This window comes from Trachemys scripta, chromosome 5 (assembly GCF_013100865.1).
Source record: "Trachemys scripta elegans isolate TJP31775 chromosome 5, CAS_Tse_1.0, whole genome shotgun sequence".
Lineage (NCBI taxonomy): Eukaryota > Metazoa > Chordata > Testudines > Emydidae > Trachemys > Trachemys scripta.
The window spans coordinates 66244297-66256666 of record NC_048302.1 but is presented as its reverse complement, the minus strand read 5'-3'; the positions used below and the strand labels follow the sequence as shown (position 1 = coordinate 66256666).

The 12370-nt window shown below is 38.0% G+C and overlaps 1 protein-coding gene across 1 annotated transcript in view; it reads right to left on the bottom strand.

Moving 5' to 3' along the window:
- TLL1 (tolloid like 1) overlaps positions 1 to 12370 on the bottom strand; it is a 199835-nt gene that overhangs the window by 17649 nt on the left and 169816 nt on the right. Inside the window, exons 18-19 of the mRNA XM_034772660.1 lie at positions 4894 to 5019; positions 3833 to 3960 (exon numbers count right to left, since the gene is read on the bottom strand). Of these exons, the coding sequence (XP_034628551.1) occupies positions 3833 to 3960; positions 4894 to 5019 (254 nt within the window). The remainder of the gene's footprint in view (positions 1 to 3832; positions 3961 to 4893; positions 5020 to 12370) is intronic.

Sequence of the window (12370 nt, the reverse complement as noted above, 5' to 3'; positions counted from 1 at the left end):
CAGGATACCAGACTAGACGGGCCTTTGGTCTGACCCAGAATGGTCGTTCTTATGAACTTGGGAACTTTTAGGACAATAGGCTGAGCAAAATTATTGCAGTTTTCTTTAACTCATTCTTTTTTCTATGTTATCTAGATTCATTTCCATGCATTTGTTCAAAAATCATTTTTATATATGTTCCTCAAATTAAGCTTCACTTAAACTAACTTCCAAAATTGAAGTGTCAAATGAGCTTTTAAACTCTCTCTCTCTCTCTCTGTGCCGTATGTAGACAGTTTCAAAAGCATTTTTTTTCATCTGGATATATAGTTTAAAAATTACACAGTGCATGTCCATTGTTTCCTGGAGACCTTGATTACACAGAATGCTTCATTTTACTGTTACCAGGGAAAGACTCTGCAATGATTTATCAAAACTAAGAGCACTCACAGGAGAAGATTAGGTACACGGAACTTCAAAAATAACGCACAGCTTCAGGACTCACTTGGTTCATTTGGTGTGCAGAAGCTTATCTTTTCTGTTCATTGGGCACAGGAAAAGTAGGAATGAACTTGAACTTAGTTTGGAAACAAAATAGGAAATATTTATAAAATGGAAGTGCTGCATTAGTTTTATTGGTATATGGGTCAAATACAAAATAAGTGATAAGCAGCTAACAAGATTGTGAATAAAATAATGTAATGTGTTATCTTTCCATACAAACATTTAGCACAGTTGAGAAATTCTAGTTGTGAAATGTTTTGCTAATGAGTGTTATACTTGTCCACTATACTTGATGGTGAGATTTTCAAAAGAGCTTAAGGGAGTTAGGTGCTCAGCTCTCATTAACTTTCAGTGGTTGTTGAACACTTCATTAGGTAAATAAAGAAGCCAGTTTTGTTTGATTAACAGAGTTTCACTATTCAGATCAGAAAGGATGATAACCCTTTAGCTCTCTGATTTTTTTTCAAGGATGGAGGACAATATGAGTCAACAGTGTGCCCTTGTTGCCAAGAAGGCTAACGGCATTTTGGGCTGTATAAGTAGGCTCATTGCCAGCAGATCGAGGGACATGATCATTCCCCTCTATTCGGCATTGGTGAGGACTCATCTGGAGTACTGTGTCCAGTTTTGGGCCCCACACTACAAGAAGGATGTGGAAAAATTGGAAAGAGTCCAGCGGAGGGCAACAAAAATGATCAGGTGGCTGGAGCACATGACTTATGAGGAGAGGCTGAGGGAACTGGGATTCTTTAGTCTGCAGAAGAGAAGAATGCGGGGGGGGGAGGGGGCGGATCTGATAGCTGCTTTCAACTACCGGAAAGGGGGTTCCAAAGAGGATGGATCTAGACTGTTCTCAGTGGTACTCAGGAGTAATGGTCTCAAGTTGCAGTGGGGGAGGTTTAGGTTGGATAGTAGGAAAAACTTTTTCACTGGGAGGGTGGTGAAGCACTGGAATGGGTTACCTAGGGAGGTGGTGGAATCTCCTTCCTTAGAGGTTTTTAAGGTCAGGCTTGACAAAGCCCTGGCTGGGATAATTTAGTTGGGAATTGGTCCTGCTTTGAACAGGGGGTTGGACTAGATGACTTCCTGAGGTCCCTTCCAACCCTGATATTCTATGATTCTATGATTTTTGAAAACACTTAAATAACATAGGGGCCTAAACCCCATTTTCAAAAGTGATTTAGATGCTTAGGACCAGATTTTCAATAGTATTTAGGCACCGAAAGATGCAGGTAGTGCAGCCTAGTGGGATTCTCAAAAGCTCGTAGGCAGGTTAGGCACATAACTCTCATTGACATTCAACTCTCACTTCCACTGACTTTCACTTTTGAAACTGGGCCTCTGGGGTGCTTTTGAAAATGTTTACCCAGATTCTATTTCAAATGAAAAAGGAACAGTTGATAAAGATTTAAGAATGGTTTCTTCTGGAAGAGAGAAAACTAAAATTCAGCAAGGAAATCCAAATGCATGAGCTTTCCTGCTGAGTTTACAGGCACTCAAAGTGCTTTTATAAAAATCTGTCCATGCCTCTGGCTAGATAAGATATACACAAAATAAAAGTTGTTCATATGGGAGAAGTTCACTTGTTGGGAATGAGCCAGCACAGGCCCACCCTCCTTCTCCACTCTACTTGAACACTCACTGAACCCAGTGAATGGGCAGAGCATTCGTCCCCTCTTTGCATGTAGGGTTTAAGCATTTACAGCCAGATCCACAAAGGGACAGGCATTGCTATGCTCAGTTAGGAGCATACCCAAAGGCCGAAATTCAGGCTTTTAGTGTAGAGTGATTATGTTAGTGTTGCCTTAGTATGTTTTGCAAGTTCTATTTTCACACCGCCCTGTCTCTGAAAAAGGTGTTTCCTACTGTTACGGTACATTTTCGTCCCCTGTTTGACCAAGACTGTTTAAGAGAAAACTACTGCATTGCATTTTAGGTGAGATCCTTACTCCTGCTCGGGCTTCTTTATGCCAGGGGAAAGGGTTGGAGCAGCATAAAGAGGACCTAAGAGTTCAGTAACTGACTAGGGGACAATTCTTCTGGCACTAACACTGCAGAAGATGCCTATAAGGCTGCATTCTGAGTACCATTCCACAAGCCTTAAATATAAGGGACATGCCGAAGGTTGGAAGGGCATATTTGGGGTGCGGACACAGCATGCAGAGCTGATGAGATGCTGGGCAGTGCCAGGGATGGCTCCAGGCACCAGCTTAATAAGCAGGTGCTTGGGGCGGTCGAGGGAGAGGGGCAGCACCTGCGGCAGGTCCCTCACTCCCTCTAGGAGCGAAGGACCTGCCGCTGAATTGCCGCCGCCGATCGTGGCTTTTTTTTTTTTTTTTTGTGGCAGAAATGCTGGAGCCGGCCCTGGGCATTGCAATTCCCAGAGGGCAGTCCAGGGAATCTGCCATAACTTAAACAGCCCTCAGGGCTGTTTCACCAGGGTCCTCTCCAGCGCCTGGAACAGCTCAGGGTGAGGAGGGCACAAAGTTGGCTTAGGCTACGTCTACATTGGACTCTGAGGTATGACTGCAGGACAGGTAGACAAACCCACACTAGTTCAACCTGCACTAGCCCAGCTAAAAATAGCAGTGTAGACACAAGGGCATGAGCTTCAGCACAGACTAGCAGCATGAGTATGTGCCCAAGGGATATGTACCCATGTGCTTATATAGCCCACACTGAAGCAAGTGAAGACATGGCAGCACAGTTATTTTTAGCCATTCTAGAATGGGGTAATGCTAGCATGTCTATGTCTATCTGAGCTGCAATCAGACCTCAAATTGCAGTGAAGACACACCCTTAAGAGCATCCCATCTCTGAAGCTCAGTGCTGTACCACAATAATGCGGTGAAATCTAAAAAAAGCTGAGAATCAAAGTGCAGAAATCTTGTACAGTGAATCTGGAATGTCCATGTGAATTATGTACATGAAAGTGTCCCAAACCTCTGAATCAATTATATATAATCAGACAAAAATAATACTCCAAACCAATATTTGAGATTAAAAAAAATCAGACCTTTTGAATTTTCATCTAAGTATTATGGAACACTCACTTAACACTCTTAAAATAATTCTTCACTGAGGGTTAAACTTCATATTAATCTTTGTTTTAAAATGTTGATATCTTCATAACACATTTTAGTAAATATTCATTGTTTTAAAAATAATGGGTTTTATTTTAAAAGTTAGTGGATTCTTACTAACTAGTGTAATATAAAGAACATACTTTTTGGCTGCCAATTGATCAGTGTACATAGATCAATATTATTTTCATATAGTGGACTGTGAAAGTAGCTGGACAGCTCAGGAGGAAATTTGGTTAAAAAACAACAACACTTAAATAACTTACTAATTTGACTCTGTGACCAGGAGTGGCACTGATTTCCCATGTGCATTCCTTCCTACTTGGGTATTTGTCTGGCCAGTTAGGACTTGTGATGACTCCAGTCGGACTATGGATCTTCTGTTCACACTCAGCTGTGCCAATAATGATAGCATCAGTTAGTTTGGAAATCTGTGTTAAAGATGTAGTCAGAAAAGCAGACTTTTTATCAACTGATTCATTGAAAGGAAAGGATTTTCAGGAAGCTAGCTAATCACCTCTTCAGTATCCGGTATCATGTTCATCACCTTTGGCAAATACATCATGGAGATTAATCTAGGACTGCTTGTTTACTGATTGACCATTACATTTACAGTGTTGTTTACAATGGATCACATAAACCTTCTATAAACAAACTATATATATGAATGATATGCCTAAACCATTTATCTAAATGAAGTCAATATTTTGCCATTCCCGCTACTAAGCCTTCCTCACAAATAAAATTAAGTAGAAAAACCCAGAATGGAATTCCTTCCTGAAAAATTCATATTTTGCTTTTCTGCCCTCCCACTAAAGCAGGCATTAAAGGTACTGAACCTTGATTTTGGTTGGGAAACCATGATTAATAGAGAGAGAGAGAGAGAGATTGTTGTTGGCAAAAGACTGTGAATGAATCATGAATATCTACTGAGAAATGTCTGACTATACAAGGTCTTCTTTGTCCTAATCAAATTAGTAGAAGTTCCTCTCATTAAATAAATACTAACATTTAAATTTAAATAAAGTGAGGATAAAATGATAAAACTACTCCACCTTCTTAAGTACTTTCCCTTCAAGAATCTCAAAAGACTTTATATACATTAGAGAATTAAGCCTCACAACACACTCTGAAGGAAGGTAAGGGCTTGTCTAAACGGCACCACAGTCCAGACCAGAGGGATGTGATTTGTAGAGTGCTCTCACTGCCCCATGTAGACCCTGCTGGTTTGCATTAAAAGGTACCTCTCTTTTCTACATAATGATAACTTTCTAAAAGATAGCTGGGTCGTCTCTACTATCTGCTGTTCAAATGCCCTAATCCTTACCTTCCTTGCAGTCATGTTTATTTTCATGTAGCACAAATCCATTGCGGCACTGACAGACATAGCTTCCTATAGTGTTGATGCATTCATGCTGGCAGCCACCGTTGTCCTTAGAACACTCGTCCTTGTCTAAGGGATACACAACATGGTTCTGTGAGCATCACATCTATAGCTTGTAGAATGTAGACAACATTTTTATATGAATGTTTAAGTCCAGAAAAGGGTAAACTAAGGCACAGACCTTATTCTTCTCAGTATGGCAATTTAATTGTACCTTAGTTCTACCCATTCATTGTTCAGCCTGCAACCTTGCACTATGGCACTATTATTTTAGTAAATTCCTATGGAAAGTGAGGTCTATTTCTCAAGAGACAGAACAAAGTAGTTTCAAGAAAATAAAAGATATAGAACAAATGGCTAATATTACTTTTTTAGCTAGTTTTATTGATATAGATTTTATAAAGTATCTCTTCAGTGGCCACAGTTCCATGCACAACAAGGAGTTTTACTATCTGGACAAACACATAAGGTATTTCCACCTCACACCAATTCTACAATGTATTTAAATTGGATGTTCAGGCCAAACAAGGTTTCAAGCTCTGCACATGTTGATATTAAAAATAAGTTATTCATCATAAACATTATCAATTAATTATTTTGTTCAAGCAGAGTGAAAAATGTGCTTTGATTTTAATGAATCTGGACATTACAAAACATCTCAAAAGGGAAAATACATTGTTAAAAAACACAGAAAAGAAACCGATGTTAATTGTTTCAGGGAGATCTGCCATATAGCATGCAGTCCTGTTTATTAACAAGTAATCCTCTCTAAAAAAGCTTTTAGCGTGTTAGAAATCAACCAGACGGTAGGGGAGAAAATATGAGCTACATTACACAGCCACCAAATTCACTGCAGGGAAAAAAGCCAAACTAGATTAACAGGCAGTCATTACAGCAGAAGGCATCAGCTGCCACCATTCTGTGTCATTTGGCTGTTGTCATTTTAGGTGGGGCTGGTCCATTAAATCAAAACTGGCAGACTGTTCCTGACATACATATATAATGGCATATCACACCGACCTCTGTCGTTTCAACATGCAAAAAAAATGTGAACAAATTATGGTCATATCAGAAGTCAGACTGTTTCAGAACTGGGATACAGAGCATGCATCTCATTTGCCCTCAGATTTCTTAAGACATATGAAAGGGAGTGTTATTTCTTAACAAAATTAATATGCAATATTTCAGACTGTGTTTGGCTCAGTAGGAATTTCTACAGAAATACAAGCTGTCTTGTATAATTTAAGCTTCTTGTTACTGTTTTACTCATATTGTATTACTTCTCCCTACCTTTGTTGAAGCATATGTATAGTAATACAGCAAAAGGAATCTTTATTGTCTAAGTACTTACACAATACCTGAGTTTTACCTGCCAAAATGTACATGAAGCTTGACTTGTTGACTTGCAAGCCCTTCAGTAAATCTATTTGTATTTACAATACATTGCTGTACAGCAACATGATGATGATATATATTCATAGGAAAATCCTGCAAGTCAAAACCAAGTTTCTACTGCAATTTCATTTGTACTATAAATCTCAAATCTGTTTGCATTGAGAGTGCTTGGGAGCTTCCTGCAGATGTGAACAGATTTGAATGTGGAGGAACAGTTTAAAAGTAAATACACTTCACACAAGCGGTTTATATTTGTGATCATTTAGAAAAACATAAAAACTCAGAAGGATACTTCTTGCAAGTTTTTTAATAGGAACACAAAGTCAACATCATGCATTATTTGATTTCAAGCAAATGTTTTAATCTCTCATCTTTGCAAAAGCAAGCACTAGCACATACTCCCTGTTGCAAGCTTAGAAGGGTGACAAGCAAATAAGAAATTAGAATGCAACTAACAATAACAGAAACTTATAATCATTTCCTCTCCTATATATTAGTATCTACTTTCCATTTACCTAGTGAAAAGAATGGAAGGTAAGATCAAATGCAACAAACAAGGACATTCCAGTCAAGTTTTGTAATAAATAAAGTAAAGGCCCTTTCTAGTTCTCCATCTGCCAAATTGTCTGAAACAGAAAAGTCTACTCTCACTTTAAATAAATGTGTATTATTCTGAAGAATAATCTCAAAAGGGACATGTGCATAAAGAAATGGGCCTATGATGGATCCCTTCAAAGATCAGCTCTGTGCAAAACAATACTCAAAAGGTAGAAGAGATCAGCTTAGTGACACTAGGATGGAAATAATTAATTGCACACTTAATGAAGGATGCAATTGTTGAACAAACCTTATAGATGTTGAATAAATCAGTATGGATTTTTCCATCATATCTGTAGCTCAGTTTCAAAATTAGTTTGTATTAGTTATAGAAACAAATGTTTTGCTGAGTAAAAACAAAATCATTTGTTGTGCTGACAGATGGAAATCAGTCTCCCAATTTTGAATGGATGCTTTCTTCCTTTTTGTGTGTTTGTTTCAATACTCAGTATAGGGAAAGATCCATTCTCAACAAAATGTTAGATTTTAACAATTTAGAGGACATGTGGTCGTACCTCTGAGACCCCCAGAGGCCACCAGTCTGTGAATAATACGTACTCGGCCTGAGGGGGCAACCTGTATCAAGTCCTTGCATGATTCAAAAACAAAAATTTTCTCTTTGCAGGCAGTTTTCTTGTCTGTGGAAATAAATGTACCAGGATAGTGCCAGAGGTGAGTGTGTGCTCCAACATGAATCTGCTCAAGGGTAGAAACATTTAAGCTTTTCTTTTTTAACTGCTCACTGAATCATAACCCACCAAAAAAACAAAAACAAAAAGACCCCAGTAAAATTAATTCTTATCATGCATCAGACAGTGACTGTTTTAAATGAGCATGCATAACATCATATTTATTCAAAACCACAAAAATAACTCTAGAGTACATGATAAATGGAAGCAGTTTAACAACAGGTTGCTACCAGTGATTAATCATACTATTGTTTAAGAGCCTTATTCAAAGAAATGATTATAGCTGCTCCCATGACCATCACCTTTCCTACACAGAAAATCAAACATTGTTTTTTTTTCTGAAGCAAGGCCATGTTGAATGATTCAGCAGCCTACTTTTCCTTGTGTGCGCACAGCAAAAACCTTGCAATAGGTTGCCCAGTTATCCACACGAAGGGCACAAAACTTGTAATAGGAAGTTTTATGCTTTGAAACTTAATATTTAATTTAAAAAATATTGACGACTATTTACAAAAAATATCAGTTACCTGCAGCCCCAAGATGGTTTTAAATTATCCCTTCCCCCTCCTCAAGACACTAGATTACATCTATACAACAGCTGTTCTGCTACTTATAGAAAATCACCCTGAAACATCCCTCAAGTCACAGCATATGAATACACTCACACATAAGCATTCTTGGCTAAATATGTGCGTTCTGGAACACTATGAAAATTTGGGTGCTGACTGGCTAGTGAAGAGATAGGAATTTATTATTAGAAAAAATGGGTGTGTGAATGGAATTCAGTTGTTGACTCAGTCTCTCTGATCCTCTAAAATGTATACTTTTCTATGACCATGTTAAACTTGGTGCATAAACCTTTGTTTTCAGAACTCTCCACTCACATTTTGCTATGCATCTACAAACACCTATTAACCATGGCAACCATGCAAGATTATCCTTTTATCTTGTGTTTCTGAGATTCCCAGACTCCAAAGCCAGAAAGGACCATTGTGATCATATAGTCTGGCCCCCTTACATGACACAGGACAAAGAACTTCCCCAAATAATTCCTAGAGAATATAGTTTAGAAAAACATCCAATTTTAATTTAAAAATTGTCAGTGATGGAGATTCCACTAAGATCCTTGGTAAATTGTTTCAATGGTTAATTATTCTCACTGCTAAAAATTTACACTTTATTTCCAGTCTGAATTTGGGTAGCTTCAACTTCCAGCCATTGGATCATTCTGTACCCTTCTGTGCTAGATTGAAGAGCCAATTATTAAATATTTGTTCCCCATTTAGATACTTATAGACTGTAATCAAGTCACCCTTTAACGTTCTCTTTTTTGTTAAGCTAAATAGATTGATCTCTTTGATTCTGTCACTATAAGGTATGTTTTCTAATCCTTTCATCATTCATGTAGCTCTTCTCTTAACTCTCTCCAATTTATCAGCATCCTTCTCGCATTGTTGGCACCAGAAATGGAAGCACTATTCCTGCAGCAGTCGCAACAGTGCCAAATATAGGGGTAAAATAAATTCTCTACCCCTAAGAGTTCCTGTTTATGTATCCTAGGATTGCATTACCTCTTTTGGCCACAGCGTGACACTGGGAGCTCATGTTCAGCTGATTATCCATCATGACCTCCAAATCTTTTTCAGAGTCACTGCTTCCCAGGATAGAGCCCCCCCATCCTACATTCTTTGTTCCTAGATGTCTACACTTACATTTAGCCATAATCAAAGACTTGTTTGCTTGAGCCCAATTTACCAAGCAATTTGGATTGCTCTGAATCAGTGACCTGTCCTCTTATTTATTTACCACTTCCCCAATTTTTATGTCATCTGCAAACTTTATCAGTGATGGTTTTATATTTTCTTCCAAGTTACTGATACAAATGTTAAATAGCATATGGCCAAGAACCAATCCCTCTGGGATCCACTGGAAACATATCCACTCAATGATAATTTCCCATTTACAGTTATATTTTGTGACCTATCAGCCAGTTTTTAATCCATTTAATCTGTGCCATATTAATTTTATATTGTTTTAGTTTTTAAAATCAAAATGTCATGTGGTACCAAGTCAAATGCCTTAGAAAAATCTCTATATATTATTTCAACATTATTACCTTTATCAGCCAAACTGATAATCTCATTAAAAAAAAAAAGCTATCAAGTCAGGTTGACAGGATTGGTTTTCCATAAACCCATGCTGATTTGCATTAATTACATTACCTTTCCTTAATTCTTCATTAATTGAGTCCCAAATTAGCCACTCCATTATCTTACCCACGACTGATGTCAGGTTGGCATGCCTATAGTTACCCATCATCCCATTTACCCTTTTTTAAAATTGGCAGTTGAGACCTGACTGTAAGATGCTGAAAGGCCTGTATGGCACAACTGATTATGCATGGGTTTTTGGGTCGGTATCAGCTTAGCAAGAATTGTTTGTGGGATGGGATTGTCATAATTTTGTCCACCAAATTTGACTACATGAGATGTATTAGAGACTAATAGGCCATGTCATCCTGTATTCTGTCTCCAACACTGGCCAGGATCAGCTGCTAAAGAGGAAGGTACAACAAAACCCCACAGTAGTCAGTTGCGGGATAAACTGCCCCCAAGGAAATTTCCCTACAAAGGTTCAATAGTTAGAAATGGGTTTATACCTTAAATAGTGAGTGTTTATATCCCTTCCAAAACTTTTTCAAAAATATATTTACTAGTCTAACTCTAGATAACTCCACATAAATGTCTAATTTTTTTTAACCCTGCTCAGCTTTCAGCTATATCAGTTAATATGCTATGGCAATGAGTTCCATCATCTAATTACGCATTCTGCAAACAAGTATTTTTTTATTTGGTCTGAATTTGCCATCTTTCAAATTCATTGAATGTCCCCTTGTTCTTGCATTTAAAAATGGAATACAAGCTCCTGATCTACTTTCCCCAATTCGTTATTTTGTGGTCTCTTTATCATGTTCCTTCTCATTCATCTCCTCTCTAAGGTAATCTGTCCCAATCTTTTCAGTCCTAGAAGGGGTTGTGCAGTGTTACTTTTCCACTTTGCTCATTCCTGGAGGGGAAGAACTCAAAGAAGGTGGCTGTGGATACCTACACATCTTCCCCTAAGCATTCCATTAGATCCCATATACTTGTGAAGTGCTTGGAGAGAACAAACAGAATGGTGGTATCACTGGAATGCTTACGATAGAAAAAAAGGCATAATGCTGTGTATCTGCCCATGTGTTCAGCTAAGACTGTTGAAACCATTCCAGGAACGACTGAGGTGATGTTCCTGGGTAAGACTAAGTGTTCTGCAGAACTTATTGGCAGTATGCACATGCCTTTTATTCTGACAGTATGATTACTACCTGTCAGACAGATACAAAAGTAAGTATGTGTGTGTGTGTGCGTGTATAGGGTCACACTTGAATATATTTCATGGAGCTCAGTGTTTCCAGCTTGTATGGAAAGTTTCCTCAGACATAAACCTACCCCAGTCATACTAGACTTTGTCAACTCTCAGGTAGACTACTGTAATATGCTTCTAATTGGACTTCCTTCAAATTTGTTCCATTGACTGGAAATGTTACAGAATATAGTTGCTTGTTTGTTCCTTCAGGTAGCACCTGGGAGTCTGTTACACTCAAATTCTAGCCAAAGGACATAATTAAAGTTGTAATATTAGAATATAAAATCCTTCATAATTTAGGTTGTCTCTTGTCCTATACTCAACAGTTACAATCTGTTGGGGTGGGGTCCACTCACAGAATTTAGGCTCAGCCAGTAATGAGCTAGAAGGTAGGCAAGGTTTTCATGGCTGAGGACTCATAGTTGTGGAATTCCCTCACAAAGGAGTCCCAAAATAAGCCCTTGGATGTATGTAAGAATGTTGTACAGGATGGTGCCCTTTTCTTTTTTAAACGTCTTGGCTCTCTCCCTCATTTTGTTAATCTACTATCCTCTTGCTGAGCATTGCATGTACCTATTGCTGGTGGGTGGATTGCCAGACAGATATTGGGTTTGCCCTTTTGCTAGATTTGTTTGATGATGTCTGGCTGTATAATTAGAATGGTGACGTTTTAAAGAGGTTGTATTGATTCTATTATGATTTTAGTGCAATGCTTAAAGGCCTTCCAACACAACTTTTAAACTGAAAAATAATAATAAATACATGCCTAAATTTTCTAATCTATACATTGTTTAATTGTAAACTTTGCTAAAGATAGTCTTGTATTTTTCATAAGGCATAATTAAATGAGGAATTAAAGAAGAACATAGGGTCAGGACAAATGATGATCTAATGTCAACTTTCAGAAGTCAAAATATATGTGCTGAAGATTTCAATACATATAGTGCCCTCAATGCCTGGATCAAGAGCACATGTTGTCTATAATGATGAAAGGGTGACTAACTGCCAGTGCACTGATAAAGAAAAAACAAGCTTCTTTTATGTACTTTCAAACTCATTTGAACATCTTGGATTCAAAAGTTTGACTTAGACTAAAATATTATGAGGTGGGTGTTCTGTGATAAAAGGAACAAAAGCCAGTCATATAGAAGAAAACAACTAAATGAAAAAGGATGGTGCGAATGGAACCGAGTGGGAAACAGGGAGAAAAGTAAATACAGACAGACTGTGAAAAATGAGCAGAGAGCAGAATGGAAAAGAATTCTAATGAAAAATAAATGCACAGTATTCAGTGAATACGGAATACCCATGTGTGCCATCCAGTTCTTTTGAAG